The 23305-nt window shown below is 43.7% G+C and overlaps 1 protein-coding gene across 3 annotated transcripts; it reads right to left on the bottom strand.

Annotated features, from left to right (window-relative positions):
- Positions 1-4625: 4625 nt before the first annotated feature.
- Positions 4626-11679, bottom strand: LOC123440372 (protein MICRORCHIDIA 6-like). Of its 3 annotated transcripts, XM_045116944.1 has the most exons (17): positions 8811-9070; positions 8642-8716; positions 8501-8535; positions 8313-8391; positions 7973-8062; positions 7808-7883; positions 7634-7712; positions 7417-7551; positions 6959-7057; positions 6754-6855; positions 6534-6683; positions 6273-6365; positions 5930-6093; positions 5464-5839; positions 5221-5297; positions 5096-5138; positions 4626-5002 (listed from the first exon to the last, which is right to left on the bottom strand). In XM_045116944.1, exons 2-17 carry the CDS (start codon positions 8700-8702, stop codon positions 4901-4903), a joined length of 1761 nt encoding a protein of 586 aa, XP_044972879.1. In that variant the 5' UTR covers positions 8703-8716; positions 8811-9070; the 3' UTR covers positions 4626-4900. The 3 variants fall into 3 exon arrangements, with proteins under 3 accessions (XP_044972879.1, XP_044972878.1, XP_044972877.1); XM_045116943.1 differs by lacking the exons at positions 4626-5002; positions 5096-5138 and adding an exon at positions 11501-11679 and having other exon boundaries at positions 5217-5297; positions 8811-9185; XM_045116942.1 differs by lacking the exons at positions 4626-5002; positions 5096-5138 and having other exon boundaries at positions 5217-5297; positions 8811-9219.
- Positions 11680-23305: the final 11626 nt, after the last annotated feature.

Raw genomic sequence — 23305 nt, forward strand, 5'->3', positions numbered from 1 at the left:
GTAGGGTTTGTCATAGGATTTGTCAAGTGTAAAATTGGTAGGGCTGAATGGAAATCGTTGGTGTCACCGATTTTGCTGATATGGGTTTGGACAGAGATATTTTGTAGGAGAATGGATGAGTATTTTTGGTGGCTACCCCTAAGCACTTGAGCAACCAATTCATTATAATACCTCATCCCCTTTTAATAGTATTGGTTTTCCTATGGACTCAAAGTGATTTCTCACAAAGTATAAAAATGAAGAGTCTTCTTTCTTGAAGCTTGAGCTAATCCTATTCCTTCCTTCATCAAGGTGTATCTCCACAAAATCCAATAGCCAAAGCATCTTTGAAATTTTCTGAAATATACTTGAATACACTCATTAGTCCAATGATGCATATGTTGTGATTAATTACCAAAACCACCTCAGGGAGCAATTATGCTTTCATGTTGCCGCGTCGATGAGCACCCGCCTAAAGGGGCAGGTGCTCCGGCTGGAGACGAAGGTGGTGTCAAGGACCAGCGCGTAGCCGCCCAGCATGGGTATCGCGGCCGACGGTCCTCGTGCCCCAAGTGATGTGCTTGTCCGATAAGTGCATATAGTGGGGGACCGGGGGACAATGGCGTTGACCTCCTGCACACGACTGCGCTGGTTGTGCTTGTCATTGCCCTCATAGGTGAAGACAATATTGGTCGCGTCTTGGCGGGGGTAGTCGTTGCGTCCGGCGCCAGCTGCAGGAGCAGGCGGTGCGGGTGGCGGAGGTGGGTGCGCGGGCAAGGCGTTGCCCTGCACGATCTTGGTGAACTAGTTGCACTGCCAGGCCATGTTTGTAGCCAGCTTGGCCTGCGATGGAACTTGCAAGGCCCGTCGAGCATCTGCTCAAAGGTATACTTGGACTGCCACGGCGGCTTGCCCTTGTTGGTGCGCTTGCGTCGGCTGGGTGTCGAGCCCTCGTTCATCTTGTCATCTTGAACGACAGGCACTTGCTGCCTACGATAGTGGGGGTCCGGCTGGTCGCTCTTACGCTTGTTTTGGTTGTCCTGGCAGCGCCTAGAGGAGTCCTTGCCATCCGGCTGGGAAGCAGCCGGATTGGCTTGGGTCGCCTTGCCAGGCGCGTCGACTTGGACCAGAATCTTCACGGAGGACTTTGCCACGACATACTCGTCCACCATGGCCTTGAGCTGCGCCAGGGTTGCCGACTCCTGGCGCATGAGTTTGTGCTTGAGGAGGGTACCATCTCGGCAACCGTCGATGAAGTACTGGATCACCTGCACATCGTGTATGCCCTCACAAGAGTTGTGGAGCTCTGTTCATCACGCGAGGTAGTCGCGGAGTGACTCGGCCGGACGCTAGTCATAGAGGGCCAGCTGGCAGGGCCAGTCGAGACGCTTGTACGTGTGAGTGAAGTTGTGCACAAACGCCTCCTAGAAGTCGAGCCAACCATTGACATTGTCGGCTGGAAGGCTGCTGAGATAGCTCCGGGTCAAGCCGAGCAGCATGAGGGGTGTATAGCGCACCGCTACGCGCATGTTGCTGTCAGCAATGCCGACAGCGGTGGTGTAGTCGGTTAACCAATCCTCAGGCTTGGTTAAGCCGTTGTACTTGGGAGTGTCGCGTGCCAAGGTGAAGGCTTTGCGGAAAGGCTCTTTCAAGATGCGCGGCCCGAAGTATGGCAGGCCGGCGGTGCTCTCTTCCTCCAAGTCCTGAGATTCCACCAGCCGCTTGAGGCGCAAGCGGGCATCCTCGTCGTCAAGGAGGTGCGGGCCGATGCGCTCGCTCATCGGGGGTCTGGCGGTCGGTTGCTCGGCCGCCGAGCCACGGTTGCGCTTCTCGCGCCGGCTGCTACGCGTCGCCGGCGGTTGTCTCGGTCAGCTGGATCATCCATACGACTGTCCACCGCCGACAGGCCATGGTCGTGCCGGCTCCGACTACCTGTAGGCCGACTGTCACGGCGACGGTTGCCACCGGTAGGAGAAGATGCCCGATAGGTGTACAGTCGACCGGCTGCGGGCCGACAGGGGTTCAACGTCGAGGTATTGGTCCTTGAGCGCGAGATGACCGGGTCGCGAAGCGATTGGGTTGGCTACTCCCGCTGCAAATTTGCAGCCTCCACGAGGGCGTGGATGCGTTGCTGCTGCGTATCGCGTGTCGGGCCATCGAGCTCGTCTAGTTCGTCGATAGCCACCCATGTGACCCTCATGTTCTTGGCGGGGGTGTTGTGGACGGGTCGGTTCGCTCCCAGCATCTGGTCGACGGCTCCGCCGCGACATCGTACTTCCGCCAGTCGACTTGGCCCATCGTCAGCCGGCGTGAAGCCGTGGCTCGAGCTCACTGTGTAGCGTCCAATGCCTGGGCCTCAGCAAACAAGCGCTTACGCTTTCTAGCTCTCCGTCCGGGCCAGCCGGGTTGGCCGCGGGCGTGATGGGTGTGCGCAACGTATCCAACGCTGCGCGTAGCGGGGTTTGCTGCGACGGGCCGCCGCCAAAGGAGGCGGTGGCGGTGGTCATCACCTCCACATGGATGCAGAGGTCGTCAATGTCGCTGGAGAGGTCGCCACTGGAGGCCGGTGACGGCTCGTCGAAGCTGAGCACCTCCGAGGGGTACTCATTGGGGAGGACCACAACATAGAAGCGATGGTCACCGAAAGGGACGATGGCGCCATCCTCGGGATAGTTTGCGTCCTTGAGGCGACCGGTATTGTCGTTGACGCAGTCGAGTGTGCCAAAACGAACAACTAAGTCATGTACAATGCGCACGCCCGAGGGGGTGAAGGGTCCCACCTGAGATGTAACTCTGGCCGGCGTCGCTGTCAACCCCATGGTGGGCGCCAACTGTCGTGGTATTTCCACGACATATGCTAGGGGTGGCTTAAGTCGTGGTTTGGGACCGACGTGCGCCGTCGTCGTTCGGAGAGACAGGTAAATGTGCTAAGCACATGACGTAGGTGTACCCAGGTTCAGGACCCTCCGATGAAAGTAAAACCCCTAGTCCTACCGGAATGACTAGGTGGTCAGAGTACAAGGTGCTCCTTGAGTTGTTCGTGAGGAGGAAGAAGGAGCTCTCGGTGCCTACCTCGCTGCTTCGTGTGTGTGTGTGTGTGTGTGTGTGTGTGTGTGTGTGCGTGCGTGTGTGTGTGTGTGCGCGCGCGCGTCTGAATGACCTAAAGGTCGACCCCCACTTATGGGGCCCGGGGGTTGGCTTTATAGTGTAGCCGATCTCATTATAATATGGGGATATAAAAAGGTGGTGCGGGCCCCGGCTGCCAGCCTCTCACGCCGGTTATGGGGCCTGCCGGCCGTCGGGTCTTGTCGGGCACGGGGCCTGCCGGTTGCACACCATTGTTGTCGGCACGCGCCGCCGTCATGGAGTAGGAAGGCACACGCCTCCTACAGGGCCGGTCCGCCGGGTCAATGTGAGCGGTACCCGTGACCTTGTAGCCTTGTCGTGCCCCAGGGGGTCGTGTAGCCACGCCTCGCCCCATCAAGGGGTCATGTAGCCATGTTTCGTCGCGTTAGGGAGGTCATGTCGTGTCGTCATACGTCGGTACAGACGGATGGGACGGGCGCTGACCTGTCTGTTGTCAGCCTGGCCGGGTGGTCGAGGAGCCGGCCCACGGGGCAGTCGACCCCCAAATGTTTCGGAATCTGATCTCCTCTGCTTTGGTATACCCAGGGGTCATATCCCCGTCAGACTCGATATCAATTGTTACGTTACGATATCAATTGTTACGTTACACCCATCGTATTCTGTATTTTGGTGATATTTGATTTGAGTATGGGTACGAGTAGGGACAGGCAAGGAAATTTTTCATTTAGTTGAGGTTTTTGTGGGTATGGATAGGGAATGCAAGGGAAGTTGTGATTTTAGTTGAGATTTTGGTTGGACTTTTTTTTTCGATTGAGTTGCAGGACATGATTTTGGTCAGATTTGATTGAGTTAATGGAGAACATAGTTTTCAATAGGACAAGAAAAGAGAAACACTGATCTAGTTTAGATTATTTTCAAACCAAGGGAGAGAAGGGGAGGGAACAAGATCACATTACAGGCGGCTCTACTCAGGGCTCCTTTGATACAAAGGAATTTCATTGGATTTTTGGAGGATTTGGATCCTTAGAATTTTTTCCTATCATGGTTGTTTGATTCGTAGGATTGAAATCCTTTGGAATTTTTCCATAGGATTCGTTTGTACTACATTTTGGAGGAAATTTTTCATCCACTGAAACCTTTTTATAGAATTCCTTTGTTTTTTCTATGCTATCAAACACACTTCCAAATCATGTAGTGTAGAAAAGGACATGTCACTCTATTCCTACGTTTTTTCTATTCCTGCATTTTGAGAATCCTACGAATCAAAGAGGTCCTCAATCTGACCTAAACATGAAGTAGGGTCATAGTTTGACTAGAAGATTATGTTTATCATGCATTTGACTCCATGTTATGTCTGAATTTGAATTTTCAAAAACTGAAAAATATGCATTTTGGAATGTTATTAGATTAGAGTTGAAATGGAGTTCATATGCATACACATAGGAAAATATAAGAGGAAATAATATAGTATTCCGTCCGCCCCATAATATAAGAACATTTTTGATCTAAAACGCTTTTATATTATGGGACAGAGGGAGTAGTGGATCTAGAGCGTGCCCTTTTTAAAGAATCTGCCAAAGTTGAACGAATCAATTTAAAACTGTATGTACACAGTATACATGGGTACACATTACAAAACCCACTGTGGTCGGCAATTGACAAACAGGGGAGATGAAACACCAGCTCGACCTATCTTCAACGGGTGTATTCCCCTCGCTCCGCCCTTGGGCATGCTAAGTTGCTAACCATTGTAAATTCAGGTTCAGCTTCTCTGAAGTTTTTGCGATTCTTCGTCCTCGTTGTTTGGACGAAAGCCAAGGCCAGTAGTGGCTTTCTACCGCATACGCGTCCTCACAGGAGTGGCGGAAATGTACTCGTTCAGTAAACTCTTGTATTGTGCCTCCGCCTGCTCGATTTCGAGCCTCAACTGTTGTGCCTGGACAGAAAAGAACATTATAAGTTCGCAACTTCCATCGGCGAAGCACGGTTTAAGCAAAATATGTTGTGGTACTGATGACCACGGTAATACTTTGAGCAAATGCTCCTTCTCAGCCACCTCCAGCTCCAAGCACCTGGAAACAACAAATTTCATGAAATTTAGCCAAAATTAGCAGTGTTTGCTAAAAAATGGCGATCAGTGGTTTTCGTACTCACTCTTCCTGGAGCTGTTGATTCTCTTGCTTCAAGAACTTAAACTCTTTCAGATCTCGTTCTGTCATGTGTTGGCAAACCTGTGGCATTCAAAGGCAGCAACTCTAAGTACAAAGTTGTAAGTTAATCAAGTGCTATTGCAGTGGTAGGCAGAGAACACCTCTGTCAAGATGGATCATCCACAGAGGCACAGGATCCACAAACGCTGTAAGCCTGTAACAAACTAGCAATGGAACATAGACTAACCTGATTATTGACCTCCAAACTCTGTGTGGCCTGACGCTTGCACGGATCCATCTGGACAGCATCCTCATTTCTCCTTTTTCTTGTCTCCGCTGAATCAGTGGCAGACACCATTTGTGCACCTGGCATAGAGCAAGTTGCGTTCCCGCTGGTTCCGGCAGGAACCGATAGATGCGGAGGAGCAAAAGCGATCGGAATAACACTCGCGGGGTTATCGCGGGTGCCGCCACTCCAGGGCGCCACAGAGAGAATGGCAGCGGCTGCATTTCTCTGGGAAGGTTCAGCAACGGTGTCTGATTCTGTAAGCATTCGAGGAGGGGTGGGCGAAACGGATGGACGGGGTTTCATTTGGTATCCAATCAGGTGACAATGTAAATCCCTGAAAGCAAGTGGAAATACTGATTACATAACAGAAGCAGACTTTGGTGGTTGTGGATTTGGACGAAACAGAAGTGAAAACAGGAGTTACCAGTACTCAGTTGTCATTTCTTTCAAGCGAATGATCAGCTTCTGATACAGCTGTGACTTCTCAAAGTCTTGCTTGTCATGAGTGGGCTTGATAAAGTTTGCCTCCAGCACCCCGGCGACGCCTCTACCTTTACTGCTTGCAGAACTCAACACCCGATGGAAAGGCTGAACAGAGTTAATGTAAACAATCAGATAATTATTATTTTTGAACCAGGCTCAGCCCCTTCCCAAACAATTAGATAAATAAGGATAATCAGGACGTGATTAAGTTGAGCTTGTTTTGCTGTTTATAAGCCCATTGATATCTTGAAACAAAGTAAACACGGAGAGAATGTGAGGCTCACCAATATAAGGCGATTCCTATGGTAGATATTAAATCCATGCACACTAATTGTTGGAGCGCCGTTTAAGAATCCGATGCTCGTAACAACCTCACCCTGTATTAAGCAAGTGGACATAAAAATGAGCAATGTAAACATGTCGATGCAAGAAGGAGCATTGAATAAGTTTAGTAGTTCCTTGTTGACATGATTATAGTAAGTGAACAGGCAATGTGGGTGAAAGACGTGAAACTTGGAAAAATAATGGTGTATTTCAAGACAAACCTCCTTTTTTCTAAGGAATTCTTGGGGTGTATAAGAAACAGCTTGTCGATATATGAGGTCTGTCGCAATGCTGTGGCGCTGAATTTCTTGTCCCCGAAGTATGATCTTGAAGTACCCAGGCAGTTGCAAATATAAGACAGAAGCATACACCTGCAAAAAATGCTAATTCAGCAATCTTTCACGAGTATCGAAGGTAAATGATTAGCCGTGTTATACTCACCCTAAGAGAATAGCGAAGTTGATTTGACAGATGGCTTTCGTTCGTTCTTTTGACAGCATTAGTTGTTTCTGCTGGATTTGGGGCACCACTAATCATAATATCCTGGTGAAAGGGAAAGAGAACTTCATGATTATAAATGCCACTTTAACAACACAAACAATTAAACCAAGTCATTGAAGAAATAATATGAGCATATGATGCTTACTTCCTCCTTGGTGTCAAAATCGAGCTCCAGAACACCATCATCATTGGACCACAAATTGAACACTATAATCTTTGTGCCATGTGGACCAATGTCACTGAACTGTTCCTCAACCATACAAATTAAACAATCATTAGTAGACTGAACTGGCGATAAGCTACCAGTAACTACTAAACGAAATAGTACTAACTATATTTTTTGCTTGAGCTTGATTGTTCCACCTTTTGCAACCAATTGTGCTGTTTATCTCGAAGAGAAGCAGATGATACTACCATCTTCAAAAGGTCTAAGGTTTGCATGTTTGGTAAAATCATCGTCTTCTTTCAAGGGTGTAATAAAAAGATAGTATCTACTCCCTCTGTACCTAACTATATAGTAACTAACTAGTTCTCCCCAACTACAATTATTTAGGTACAGAGGGAGTACAAAACAGCAGCCAATAGGAAGCACATCTAACTTACATTGCCCATCAGCTCTTCTTCCGTTGCAAAAGGGGACCATTTTGACAACACTGACAGATTTGAGCGGAACTGATCTGCGCCATGTCGCTCATACTGTCTAGCCTCCCCTGTCAATAAATCGTACTTGTAGTCCACCTAATGAAAGCAAACGTATCATCAGAACCATCAACATATCTTGATCAGTGTAGTGCCAAAGAAATTGGTTCACGTAGCATACCATGGGAACTACGACATCCTTTTGACCCGTTTCCGCCAAGAAGGTGTAAGAGAGAAGACCCACGGATTGTGTAGGTCCGCTGAAACCCAGTAGTAGTTTGGCATTAACTCAATACAAAGTAAGGGACAAAGATAACAAGTTATTACACTGAAGCAAATAGTAGCGACTCTATACCTGCTCTTCATGCAACGACTGAAGACGATAGCGTCTGCCCCTAGCCGCATTGTGCTAGTCTTGAAACCGTTGCCATCTATCAGGAAGCCAAGTGCCGATACATCAGAAATCATATGGTTTCTGGGACAGGATAAGTAATTATGAAACCGAGTTAGTAGAACGTACATTGCCCAATTGAAGAACCTGACTGCTTTTCTGAAAATCCAAAGCTCATGCAGCGCCTCATGGAATCGGGGTCCATGCCTCCGCCATCATCTTTGTAACAAACAACAAATTCAAAGGAACTCTGTTAGTTTCCTATTTCTGAGTTTGGATACTCTAGTGTTCCATCGCAATGTAATGCAAGATTTCGCAATATTCTATTTAGCATTTATATCTGAATATAGTGTCAGTTGTAAAGTTCATAAGAAATCTTTTCTGATTGTTCTAAGTCTCTTTCATCAGGATATCGCTTGCCATTCTGAAGGAAGAAAACATAGTACTACTACAAGGTTAACAGGGTTACCTTGAACAAGTAAAGCTGGGGACCCGTTTCGCTTGTTGATGATTTTGTCAACCACGATTCTAGTAGCACCGGTTTTGATCTGTGTCATCAAACAAATTCAATCACACATACGGTCCCAGATTTAGTACAGAATGCGCTCCTATGCCATCCCGGAGACGCAACCGAAACAATGAAGCTATTGGGAATACCTCGTCGACCGCGTTATCCAGCAACTCTGCGACGGCTGCAATAAGGGCAAAAACAAAGGTGTAAAGACGCAAATGCGAAGCAAAATCTTATCTTGTGGCGACAGAAGACGAAATTACAGCAGCAACCGCGTAACCGCTCACCTCCAAATGGCCATTTGTGCGAGGTCGCGTTCGAGTGGAGGAACTTGGGGTGGACGCACATTCGGCTCCCCACATCTGGCAAGGGGAGCAAGCAAGAAGAGACGGTGAGAAAGCGTGCGAGACGGCGAAACTGGCAGGAAAGAAGCAGGGGATACCGCGGCGTACGTACTTCGAGGCGGTTGCGCGGGGCTCCCGCCGGCCGCGTCGTAGTCGCCGGCGCTCCAGAACTTCCTGCTGACCCGCGCGCCGGGGAGAGGAGGAGGAGGAGCGGGGCGGCGAGCCGGGGCGCCCGCGGCCTCGATGTCGCGGCTGCAGCCGCCGCCTTCCGGCTCGAGGGACGCGGCCCGGTTGACGACGCAGGCGGCCTGCTGCGGGGCCGCGGAGACGCGCGCGCCGCGGCCCAGCGGCGTCGGCGCCGCCTGGCAGGCGCCGAACCCGGGGACGCCTCGCTCCCGCTGGCTGGTGACAGGGGCCAAGAAGGGCTTCACGTCGCGCCGCGTGTCCATGGCGCCCGTCCCCGTCCCCGTCCCGGTGTGGCGGTTCCCTGCGCACATGACAGACATGACGGATGGCGACGGATCAGTGGCGCGATATGGCCGTGCAGTTGAGAGATCACGTCCCTGATGATTAATTAACCGGAGAAAAACAACACAGCAGGAACACAAGAAAAGATATAACCAAAAATAGTTTTCAGCCATGTGTGAAAGGGTTAAGGCAAGAAGAGTTTTGTAAACCTAATTTCAATACCTTTGGTTTTTGAAGCACCACAGATTCAATCTAAAGTGTATGTGCCCCTTTAGGGTATATATATATATATATATATGCTTGAATAGAAAGTGGGGGAGGGGTGGGGGGTTGTGGAATCCGATTTGGGTAGGACTTGTTAGTTGAATCAGAGGGGGAAACCAATCTACTCCTATTTGTGTGCCTACCCATTGGGTATCCCTAGTTTAGATTTGTTGTTGGTAGTTATCCCTCCATGTTTTAAGGAAGAAAAAATATTGAAGAGGACTCTTTCAAGATCTTTACCAACTAAGGCCCTGTTTGGAACCATAATAGATTATAATAATCTGGATTATGAACATAGATTATATAATCTAGTTATAAAAATAATCCAGATGGGCATGTTTGAAGGCCAGATTATATAAACTGTAAACCAGCTTTTAAATTGTACAATGACATGTTTGCCCTCAGTTTACAAGGAAAAATAGGAAAGTGACGGTGGCACTGCGTAATTCTTTTGAAGTTTACAAGGATAACACGTCATTTGTAATTCATAATCTCATTTTAGCTGGGGTAGAGGAGATTATGAGATTATAATAATCTGGTCATCTAGTTTATAAAATCTACAATATAAATTATCCTGTTTGGAAATACAATAGATTATAAAACCAGATTATATAATCTGGATGGTTCCAAACAGGGCCTAAATAGGACAAACCAAAGTAATCTCCAACAAACTTCATCTTATCCCTTTCTTCATACTAATTTTTTTGTCAATGCTAAGAAACCCATCTTCATTGTAAAAAATATTATATTCCACATCTGATTGGAGATCAACACATGCAAGTCCACTCAAATTACCTTGTAATATTATTTATTCACAAAAAAAAACTGCCTTGTTATCTGAACGGTCTCTCTATCAATTAATTATTCTGTTTTTTTATGTTGAATTGAGTATCTCTAGTATGTTCGCTTCACCTTCTTCCGTCGTCACTATGTTTTTTTCCTTGTATTGACTAAATCAAATCAAATCTTACAACCTGAACTAAATCAAAAAAATAATCCTTACCTTCCTCTACCGACACCCAAATTCAATCAAATTTACCAAAATACCAGCTAAATCAAAACTTTTATTTCCTTCCCCTACCCAACAAATCAAATCAAATCTTATCAAAAGATATGATGGGAGTAAGACTTATATTGAACACAATTGATATTAAACCACTAGAATATGTACGCAGTCCTTGTAAGGCACAAACAATTAGCTAGTGACACGGTAAAAGTTGTCGAAGGCTAGGTTTCTCTAACAAACTAACAACAAAGAGCTAGTATTTAACCTTGTTTGTTGTAACTTCAGACAAATATTTTGTGCGCAATTATCGTGATTTACCTGCTATTTTTCTTTTTAATATGCTTGCGTACCATAAATAGATTTTGCTGCAAGTTGAATTAATGCTTATTGTTGTTTATTTTCTTAGTTTGTACAAAATTAAGACATTTATTTCAAAATGAAAGAGCATTTGATAAGGCAATAAGACGTGGGGTAGTTGAAGCGTTTTTCAAGAAAAACATGTGTGGCAAAATTGATAAATATGAAAACAGTATGAGAGGGCTGAGGCAAAAAGAGAACGGGCGAAATAGAGGAACATAATACAAAACCTTGTTTATCATTTTAGTAAAGAGAGAATGCAACAAGACTTTGATTGTCATATGAAAACACAAAATCTTTTCTACTCCCTCCGTTCCTAAATATAAGCCTTTTTAGAAATTTCACTAGAGGATTACATACAAAACAAAATGAGTGAATGTAGACTCTAAAATATATCTATATACATTCTTATATAGTCTTTTAGTGAAATCTTTAAAAAGACTTATATTTAGGAACGAGGGGAGTATATGCTATATCCTCGAAAAATATCCGAACAAGTTCATAATCGATCTAGATGCAAAAAATCAAATAAGGCCCTAATAGATCTAGATCCAAAATTCGTTTTTTTCTCGAGAACGTTGAATTGCCAGATGTACAAAAATACAAAAGCAGAAAAAGTAACCCGCCAAGAAAATCCTTTGGATAATAGCACAAACACAGGAAGAGGAAACCCCCAAATACGTTTAGAAGCTGATGATAGTACTTACGTGTGCCTGTGGATCCACAAGTCGAATTGCTGTTCTCCTGGTCACCTATCCACTTCCGCGGTGGTCTTCCTCGATCAGATCAAGCGACCTCAATGCTGGATGCTTTTGCCAATTGATGAGGCCTCTTAATTTGTCAATAACTTCTGTTGGAAGATCCTTCAACTTCAGAAACTTTTGGCCTGCCCTTGATGACAGTTCCAAACCCTAGGAATTGGGGATCTGCAATCTATAAGGTGTTAGTACAAGGTACAATGAGACCCTTCCTCACATATTTATATGCCAAGAGAACATCCCTGAACCTTTAGGTTTTGGTCCAAAACAGAGTCCTATACAGATTACAGATTTTAAAAGAAGGAAACATATCCAGGAAAATATACTGGGCCAGGTACCCAGGTAGGAGTCCAAGTCCAACACCAAAAACAAAAGCCTGACCAGCAGAGTCCTTTGTAGGACATACTAGTAAAATCCTTTCTTCATACTCCAAATATTATCCATGCCTAGCATGTACTCCCTCTGTTCCTAAATTTAAGTCTTTTAAACGATTTCACTAAGGGTCTACATATGGAGCAAAATGATTGAATCTATAATCTAAAATATGTCTATATACATCCGTATGTAGTCCATTAGTGAAATCTCTACAAAGACTTATATTTAGGAACGGAGGGAGTATAACTCTAGTTTATGGTACCTTGGGCCTACTTGAGTTGGCCCAGCGTGAACCACTAGGATGCAGATTTGTTTTCAAAAAATAAGCAAAGGTTTAGCTATATTTGCTCAAAAAGAAGAAGAAAAAGACAGAGATTAGAATAGACAACAAATTTGGAAACCCCACGCGACATGGACTCCAGTCGGTTCTCTACGTACTCGGAAACGAACTGGAAGGTAGAACGAATCTGAGTATCTGACTCCGTATATGGAGGGGATACCGAACTCCAAACCGGACGTGGTCGACAGTACTAGAGAATCCAGAAACGAACAGGTTAGCTATATGAAAATGCACCAAACTCTAGATCGGACGTGAAAAGGCTTCAATCCAAGTACAGGTACAGCCTAGTACTTTCATGCTGATTAATTTAATTAAGGCTTAATATTAGGATCTAGTCTGCCCAGCGAAATCGACGTGCTTGCGCCGCATCGCCGTCGCCGGCGCACCGGTGGCGGTGGCAAATTGCTTCCTCGTGCTGCAGATTGATGGTGCTGGCGGCAAAGTGCTTCTTTGGATCACAACCAGCATGCACCATGTAAGAAAAAAAAGAGGCTGGACCACGAAGGTATGTCACGGTTTAAAATAGGACTTTCCGATTAAGGCTCTGTTTAAAACTACTCATATTATGATAATTCAATTTTTATAATCTATAATATCTTTAAATATGATAAATTATGTTGTAGATCATAAAAACTAGATGAACAAATTATTAAAAACTCACATTCTACTCTATCATAGATAAAATCAGATTGTGGATTGCTATGGACCCATCCTTGTAAAGTTGGAGATAATTACTAATTTCTGCCACCATCGCCCTCCTCCTTTTTCTCCCGAGTGTGCGCACAAGACAAACAGGTCATTATGCAATGTAAATATCTGGATTACAGTTTATATAATCTGGCCTCCAAACATGTTCACCTAAATTATTTTTATAAACATGATTATATAATATATCTTTGTAATCCAGATTATCATAATCTATTGTGGTTCCAAACAGGGCCTAAAATATGACTGCATCAGGGTCAACTTTGAGTCCTTACCTTTTTGCCTTGATGATGGATGTGGTTACAAGGGATAAACAAGGGGATATCTCATGGTGTATGCTTTTTGCGGACGATGTGTTGCTAGTCGATGATAGTCAGACGGGGGTCAATAGGAACTTAGAGCTATGGAGACAAACCTTGGAATCGATTTTTTTTAGACTTAGTAGAACTAAAACTGAATACATGAGGTGCGGTTTCAGTACTACTAGGCACGAGAAGGAGGAGGAGGTTAGTCTTGATGGGCGGGTGGTGCTCTAGAAGGACATCTTTATTTGGGTCAATGTTGCAGAAAGATGGAGATATCGATGAAGATGTGAACCATCAAACTAAAGCCGGTAGAATGAAGTGATGCCAAGCTTCTGGCATTCTCTATGACAAGAGAGTGCCACAAAAGCTAAAAGGCAGGTTTTATAGGACGGTGGTTCGACCCGCAATGTTCTGTGACGCTGAGTGGTAGCCAACTAAAAGACAACATGTGTAGCAACTAGGTGTAGTGGAGATGTGCATGTTGAGATGGATGTGTGGCCACACAATGAAGGACCGAGTTCGGAATGATGGAGTAGCGCCGATTGAAAAGAAGCTTGTCCAACATCGTTTGAGATGATTTGGTCATATTCAAAGCAGACTTCCATAAGCTTCGGTACATAGCGGACGGCTAAAGGGTGCTAATAATGTCAAAAGAGGTCGAGGTAAACCGAACTTGACATGAAAGAAGTCCGTAAAGAGAGATTTGAAGGATTGATGTATCACCAAAGAACTAGCCATAGACAGGGATGCGTGCAAGCTTACTATCCATGTGCGAGAACCATGAATTGGCCGCGAGATCTTATGGATTTCACCTCTAGCCTACCCCAACTTGTTTGGGACTAAAGACTTTGTTGTTGTTGTTGTTGTTGTTGATGCTGCTGTCGCTGTCGTCGATGCCGCTGGCACTGGTGCTGGTGTCGTTGCCGCTGCCGCTGGTGTTGGTGTTGGTGTTGTTGCTCGTGTTGATGTTGTTGTTGTGGTTGTGGTTGTTGTTGTTGTGGTGGTGGTTGTTGTTGTGGTTGTGGTTTGTGGTTGTTGTGGTTGTGGTAGTTGTGGTTGTTGTTGTTGTGGTGGTGGTGGTTGTGGTTGTTGGTCGTTGTCGTCGTCGTTGTCGTTGTTGTTGTCGTTGTCGTCGTCGTTGTCGTTGTTGTCGTCGTTGTTGTATGTCAAAGTTTAATCCACATCTAAACATTGTGTTGTCTTTCCTTCCTTTTTCATTGGTCCCCTCAGGATTGTGTCGCGACCCAATCCAACATTCAGTCATGATAACGTTGTGTTGGCATATGTTACCCTCGTTCACCACCGTTAGGTTGTGTGTAATGGGAAACAGGGGATTGGGCTCATAGTGTTTAGGCAGTGATAGGAAAGATCTATGGTCAAACAAAACATGAAACATATTGCTTCGGAAGGACAAGGGAGGAAGGGTGTTGGTTTTGATGAAACCGCAACAATGAGTCCTCAATATGGATTTGAGTGGAGAGGACATAACATAATGTCAAGACCTAAACCGATAGATAGGTGTAAGAATCTGCAGTATAGTAGAAGATCCATCCAAGTACCAACATAACTTGTGATAAATGATTGCAATCTCAACAATACATACAATTGGGATCAGGATCCCTGAATTGATAAACATCGCAAGAAGTATAAAATTCTACCAAAACACATGAATTTGTCTTACCTTTGCATCCATGTCGCAATCCATGGTCTTACTCCATGATGCTGCAGAGATCGAAGTAACCAAATTTAGCGCCTCTTCTATTCTATATATCTAAAACACAAAAATAGGAAAACCACCAAAATGAAGTATCATGTCATCCTCAAAACTGTTGAAATGCATGCCACCTGATTGTTCAAAGCAAAAAACATAGGATTCACAAGAAGACGGAGTGGCTGGATATATTTCTCGAAATCAAGTGCAAATGAATTAGAAGCAAATAAAAACCATATGGGTTCTAATCGTATGGATCAAACAACCTTCGTGGGGAAATTTTTTAAAGGATTAAAATCCTCTACAATTCCTTGGTCCCTTTGAACATAAGATGCCCTTAGATCTAGATCTACTCGTATTATAGACCTGAGATTTAGGATGGACAACAATGAAAAGCGGCGGGTGGATCAAGGAAGCAACCATGCACGTGACTAGTGATTTAGGTGTCGAGGCGAGAGGAAGTGAGTCGTATATAAATGATTTTGCGAAGATAAGAAAAGATGTTATGAGACGACGTCAGAGTTGAATTGGAAAGAAAAGAGCCGAGTGTGACGTGAACGTCTTCAAAGTCAAGTGGATGACTATGATATCCCACCTCTAGATATAGTCTAGCTGGCAGTTGCCATAAATTCATATGATATTCTATTTTTGTTCCTATTTCTTTTGTGAGAGAGTTTGAGCATTTTTTTTCCTATTTTTCGATCAAGCGGTTCTTTTAGGAGGAAAAAGTCAAGCAGGCCATACAAGGAAGGAAAAGTTGTTCGATACCGATAATTCAACTCGGAGCCTCAGCTCACATGAGCCCGATGAACAGTAACACATTTACAAATAGAAAAAAAGTTAAAAAAATCAATTCTTTTGTGGTGCGTGCATGAACCGTGTGCAATTTTTTGTGAAGTTTGGACATTTGAGGAGCTCATAGCAAAAAAGAGAAAATCAAGCATGAACAATGCGATTTTGAAAAATTTCTCAGACATCCAAAATTTGTCTTTTTTTGCCGCGAACTCCTTGAATATCCAAACTTTACAGAAATTTATACGGAGTTCACGCAGAGAAGCATCTTGCACCACCGTTTTTTTTTTGGAAATTTTCAAACTTTCTTTTGTATCTTTAATCACAATGCTGTTCATACCCGGGCTCATATAAGCCCGGGAGCCAAATCGTTGCTCTCGTTAGATGCTTACATGTAAATCTACTAATGAGGAAAATTTTCATTTGACACTTTAGGCGTCATATATTGGTCATTTGGTAGAAAATGCACACCTTTGGCCGGCCCATATAACGTGCTAACAGTTCAGGTATCCCTAGTTTTGGGAACATTCTAACATCTTTCGTCCGTTTTTTTTCCTTTTTCTATATTTTTTAGTCTACGCGTCTACTAATGTCATTTGTTGGTTTCCTATTCTTTTTCCATTTCCCCTTTTCCCTTTTCCACTTTAAATTTGAGAATATTTTTTAAATTCATGAAGAATTTTTGAAATTATTGAATAATTTTAGTTCGTGACAATTGTTTTGAAAATTCACTCACATTTTCCTAATTCATGACTATTTTTAAATTTGTCTATATTTTTTAAAAATCGTGAATAAATTTTAAATTCATGAATACTTTCTAAAATTTGTATTTTTTTTGAATGCATGGATATTTTTTTAAAAATCTAACATTTTTACAAATCCTAATTTTTTTATTAAAATATTTGAACAACTTTTGGTTGCACCATCTAGAAAAATGCTGACTAGTTTACGTGAACCAACATTCAACAAAGAAACAATCGAAAAAAGCAACTGAGCCGATCAAGCGGACTAGCAGCGACAGCACAAACTTCATGGTCCGAGCCCCAATGTGTGTTTTCGCTCATCTTTGATGCCTTAAGCGCTAAACAGGAGGAGCAACTAAAACGAGGGTAACCCTTCCAGGGTCACTTCACTTGCAAAACAAGGGAAGAAAGATAAAAAAAACTTTTTTTTTCACACAGTGTGCTGAACAGAAGAAAAAAATATATTTTTAGAAAGCCTAAAAAACATAAAAATCTAAAAAGTTAGAAATAAAACTAGAGAAAAGCCAAAAATCAGAAGCAAAATTGTGCTACTGTGGTGGATGCCCGTACATCAATGATCTTAAAAGAGCCCATGAAAGAATCGAGCAGGCTTTCGGCAGTGCGGCCTGCTTCACAACGTGATCCGATGCAGCCCAACTTGGTCGACCGAGCCAACGCCTCGCCGAAGCAGGAAGTTTCACGGTCCAACAGTCCCGCCCCAATTCCAAACCAAAGCGGCCGCGCCGGCGTTGCCGGACCCCTACTCCCCATGTCCCTTCCTCACCAGCTCGCCGCCGGCGAAATCTTCACTATCCTCCGCGGCGCCGCTTCCCCCTCCTCGGCCCTCCGATTGTACTCCCTCCTCCGCCTCCGCCTCCCCCCTTCAGACCCCTCCTTCGTCGGGCGCGCCGCCGTCTTCGCCCTCAAGTCCCTCTCCTCCGCCGTCTCCCTCCCTCTCATCTCCCACTTCCACGCGCACCTCATCAGGTCCAACCTCCTCGCGTACCCCCAGGTCGCCTCATCGCTCCTTCTTTCCTATACACTCTTCTCCACTTCGGCCGCCCACCACCTGTTCGATCAAACACCCCCTGCCTCCTGCCACCTGCAACCTGTTTGTTGTCAACGTCATGCTTTCGTCCCTGTATGTGGGCATTCTGGACTGGTAGAGCAAGGGGGGGGGGGGGGGGAATCCCGAGAAAGTGAGAGAGTTCTTTAAACTTATGGTTGAGGAATATGACCTTGAGCCAAGTATACATCACTACGGGTGCATGGCTGATATCTTTGCAAAGAGAGTGGATTTTCAGCACCCGGGTGCCTAGGCACCCTCTATGAACAGTAACATCAAAACAAATAGAAAAAAATCAAAAAAATCTGAAACTTTGCAAGATCAAAGATGATCAAACTTTCTAGGTGCTTGCAAGTTTTCGTGCCAAAAAAATGTTTGAGGAGCTCTATGGAGGAAAAAAAATTAATACTTCAAATTTTGAGCTCTTTTAGCATTGAAATCTGAAACTTGTTCGTACACCTTTCTCTACATAATATTTTGGCATGAAAACTTGTAAGAACCTACAAAGTTTGGCCATCTTATATGTTGCAAAGTTTCAGATTTTTTTTGAACTTTTTTCTATTTTTTTATTTTATTGTTCATAGAGGGTGCCTAGGCACCCGGGTATTGTTACACCTTTCTCCTTTGCAAAGGCAGGTCAGTTGGAAGATGCTTATGATGTTATCAAGACCACGAGAGTGGAGGCAAATATTATCATCTGGACTTCGTTGCTAGCGGCTTGCAAGAGGCTGAAGAATTTTCACATTGCAATGGAGGGACTAGAGAAAGTGTTGGCAATGGAGATATCTGATGAAAATGATGGATTATATACCTGTATGCCATGGGTGGGCGGTGGGATGATTTATGGAAGGTTAGGAGATTGATGGAGGGACATAATGTGCGGAAGAACAGACGGTCGGGCTCCATTAAGGCGGGCAAACCACCCGGCTTGATTGTTCCTGCAGTCAGTTGATCTTTCGCATGATTCAACGTCTGCAAAGTTTTGGGTTGAATTGTTGAATGATACTTTTTTTATTAGACTCACAACAGACTTATTCAGCGGATAGCTCCACACGTTGCTTGATGAAATCCAGCTGAGGCCTTGCGGGAATCAGCGAAATGAATACAAATATACAGGTCTAATCTCCTGCAATATTGTATTGAGGTAAATCAGAGTAAATCATCCCTAATTGGATTTAGTCTGATTGGGCATTAAGAATTGAGATATTAGAAGAATGTTTTGGTCGATACAAGCGATTCAAACATATGAATATGTGATCATCTTTTATGAGCAAACCGAACTCATGACCGGATATACTCATGGTCATGTACTGATTTCCATCTTACTATAATCATGACCGGATATACTCATAGTCATATACTCATGGGTTGTCAGTTTCTTCATGCTCCTACTAGTTCTCATTGACAGTTGTCAAGAGAATTCTTCGGTATCTTCAAGCAACAAAAGGTTATGGACTCAAACTTGCCAAATCAGACTCTATGTTGGTTAGTGTATTTTCTGATGCAGATTGGACAGGATGCCCGGATGACAGACGGTCCATAGGTGGCCTTGCAGTCTTTCTTGGTGGTAACTTGGTTTCTTGGAGTGCACGTAAGCAACCTACTGTTTCTCGCTCAAGCACAAAAGCTGAGTACAAGGCACTTGCCAATGCAACCGCTGAGGTTATTTGGGTCCAGAACTTGTTAACTGAGTTGGGTGTTCCTCATCCAAAGGCCGCTTCGTTATGGTGTGACAATCTTGGTGCTACTTATCTCTCTGTTAATCCTGTATTTCATGTCAGGACTAAGCATATTGAAATTGACTACCACTTTGTTCGTGAAAGGGTAGCCAATAAGCTTCTTAATATTCGTTTCATCCCTACTCGAGATCAAGTACCTGATGGATTTACTAAACCATTGTCAGTACGGCTGCTAGAGATATTTCGTCGCAATCTCAACTTGGACAGTTGTGATTGAGGGGGAGTGTTAAACATTGTATCGGTATTGTATAAACCGATTGCTGTTAGGATGCGTGTGTGTGTTGTAAACGTGTTGGGTTGTTAGGATTAGATCCCCTTTAGCTGTTTATATTTCTTGGAGATCAATCCTAATCCCAACCACCTTGTATTTATCACTAGTGGAAAACGGGTCTTTGGCCTGAACCATTTAGTCCCGGCCTGCCTCTGGGCCGGGACTAAAGGCCCGGCCACGTCGCCCCAATTCTCAATGCCTCCCTCGAGGCTTTAGTCCCGGCCCGTAAGGAGCCTTTCGTCCCGGTTCGTGTCGCAAACCGGGACTAAAGGGCTATACGGCGGGCAGTGGTGGTGGCAACCGTTCGTATCCCCCTTTAGTCCCAGTTGGTGGGTCAAGCCGGGACTAAAGGACTAACACGTGGCCTGCCGTAGTGGTGGCGACCGTTGGTATACCTCTTTAGTCCCGGTTGGGTGGCTCAACCGGGACTAAAGGCCTAACACGTGGCCTGCCGTAGTGGTGGCAACCGTTTGGTATCCCCCTTTAGTCCCGGTTGGTGGCTCAACCCGGGACTAAAGGCCTAACACGTAGCCTGCCGTAGTGGTGGCAACCGTTTGGTATCCCCCTTTAGTCCCGGTTGGTGGCTCAACCCGGGACTAGAGGCCCAAACGGTTTGCATCCCGCGTCGTTTCGGGCGATGCAAAGCACGAACCGAAGCGTACAGTCGCCATTTCTCTGTTCTTCTTCTCTCTCGCGTCGCCCTCTCTGTTCTTCTTCTCTCTCGCGTCGCCCTCTCTGTTCTTCTCCTCTGTTCTTCTCCTCTGTTCTTCCACCATGCCAACTAGCTTTCGTAAGGTGCTCGCACATGGCATGACGATGCTCGATGTCGTGTACACGAACCTGAGCAACGAGGTGCCGTTTTTTCTTCAACAGTTGAAGGAAAAATGGTTTGACCACGCAGCGGATCATGAGAAGTTCTTGGGGCTTGATCTGGAGTACACGACCGATCAACGCGGTGTTGCCGTCATCCAGCTATGCTTCCAACGCCATGTCTTGATCTTCCAATGGGCGAAGTAAGTTTTGAGGCTTTCTTTGATTCAAGATAATGACATTGTAAGTTTATTTGTTTCAATCGTAGTTGGTTCCCTTCAAATAGTTGTAGTGAAATAATTTTGATTAGTTGAAGGGGAGCACAATCTAATTGGAATAGTGTTCCATAATCTGAAAAATCGTATTAGAATCAACTAGTGTTTAATATGTTCCATTGGAATCATAGTTGGTTCCCTTCAAATAGTTGTAGTGAAACAATTTTGATTAGTTGAAGGGGAGCACAATCTAATTGGAATAGTGTTCCATAATCTGAAAAATCGTATTAGAATCAACTAGTGTTTAATATGTTCCATTGGAATCATAGTTGGTTCCCTTCAAATAGTTGTAGTGAAACAATTTTGATTAGTTGAAGGGGAGCACAATCTCATTGGAATAGTGTTCCATAATCTGAAAAATCATATTAGAATCAACTAGTGTTTAATATGTTCCATTGGAATCATAGTTGGTTCCCTTGAAATAGTTGTAGTGAAACAATTTTGATTAGTTGAAGGAAACACAATCTCATTGGAATAGTGTTCCATAATCTGAAAAATCGTATTAGAATCAACTAGTGTTTAATATGTTCCGATGGAATCATAGTTGGTTCGCTTCAAATAGTTGTAGTGAAACAATTTTGATTAGTTGAAGGGAACACAATCTGATTGGAATAGTGTTCCATAATTTGAAAAATCTGATTGGTTCAATATGTTCCATTGAAATCATAGTTGTAGTGATACAATTTTATGCGGTGTTCTTTGATCCAAGGTTATGAAAATTGAATATAGCTAGTGATCTCTCTAGGTTCCATTGGATAGCAATATGATATGTCATAGTCATGAAAATTGCATATAGCTAGTGATCTCTCTAGGTTCCATTGGATAACTATAGTGATCTCTCTAGGTTCCATTGCATATGTTCTATTTGAATCCTAAATATAAGTTTCTCTTTAGTTGTAGTGAAACATGTTTCCTTATTGCAGCAGTATGTAACATTTGTTCCATTTTAATTTGTTTCTGTTGCAGGAGTGACAAGCATTGTTCAGAACTCATGAACTTCCTTCGCAGCGGCATCACTTTTGCTTCCGTTGACATAAGGAGCGACAAGCTGAAGATGAGGCACAGCTTCGGTATTGAGATACCAGCTGGTTGCCTCGTTGATCTCCAAACGATATTCAGGCTTCGACATGACAGGACTTCGATGGCTCATATGGCAGTTGCCTTGATCGACGATTCATATGCTGATATGAAGACCAGTTTCCCAAAGTCTCAGCACAGACTTTGGGAGAAGGGCCCACTTGATGATATCAACATTGAGTATGCAGCAAAAGATGCATATGTTTCATACGAGTTGTACCGCAAGATTCGAGTCGTCCACTATGGCCAGCGTCACCTCGAGGAAGGTGGACATTCTGATTCAGATGATTCAGACGAGTAGTGTTCTTAACGTCGAACACTTGTATATATATGTATTGTAGCTATTATTATGTACTGTTTGGACTAGTATCATGTACTTCTTGGACCAATTTATATATGTCTAGTTTCTGTTTGTGCCATTATAGTTTCCAAATTTGAATGGTTTAGCCCTTTCTAACTTCATTTGCTACTTTTGAATGGTTTAGCCCTTTCTAACTTCATGGTATCATGCATTTCGACCACATATATATACAAAAAGTCTTCAGTTCAAATAAGTTCAAAAAATGAAATCCCTTTTGTAACAGATCTGTTTTTGATTAAAACAATCATTTAAAAATGAAAGACCATTAGTCCCACGTGGCGTGCCGCGGAACCACTTTTGTTGTGGGGGTCGCTTCTCCTTCTTCTCCTTGTGCTAGATATTGGTTATGCACTAGGGGAAGTCGGAGTAGCGACCATCATCGACGGTTGAAAAATCAGGTGAGCTAGTGTCCACCATATATAGTGCTTTTCAATTTCAGGGTCAACTAGCTCAAAAAAATAAGTAAATGCACGAAATATACCAAATGAAGTCAGAAATTGTTGAAATTTTGTGATGTGCCTTTGAATGGTGCATTTTGAACACACAAAAAGTATGGAGTTCAAATAAGTTCAAAAAAATGAAATCCCTTTGTAAGAAGTGAGTTCTCGTTCGAAACGCTGCTACTTCGAGAGAGATTGTCAGTTTTGTACACAAACTGCATCCAGTTTTTGTCGTAGCCCTCTCAACTTTTTAACACATGCTATGTCGGTGAAATGATGATAGCATGCCAACTTTCAACATTTTTAGAGTTCATTTGTAGTGCTTTTCAATTTCAGGGTCAACTAGCTCAAAAAAATAAGTAAATGCATGAAATATACCAATTGAAGTCAGAAATTGTTGAAAATTTATGATGTGCCTTTGAATGGTGCATTTTGAACACACAAAATAGTATTGCATTATTTATTCAATTTGAAACACTTTTCATTATCATAGTTTTGTCAAATTCTCAAATATGCAAAAAGAATTTTTAATAAACATAGTTTTTAATTGAAAATAACAAAATAAGTTAATAGTTTTGATAGTCAAAATTATTAATTATGAAAATAAAAAATAGTTTTGCATTATTTATTCAATTTGAAACACTTTTCATTATCATAGTTTTGTCAAATTCTCAAATATGCAAAAAGAATTTTTAATAAACATAGTTTTTAATTGAAAATAATAAAATAAGTTCATAGTTTGGT

The sequence above is a fragment of the Hordeum vulgare genome, chromosome 3H (genome assembly GCF_904849725.1).
Source record: "Hordeum vulgare subsp. vulgare chromosome 3H, MorexV3_pseudomolecules_assembly, whole genome shotgun sequence".
NCBI classification, from domain to species: Eukaryota; Viridiplantae; Streptophyta; class Magnoliopsida; order Poales; family Poaceae; genus Hordeum; species Hordeum vulgare.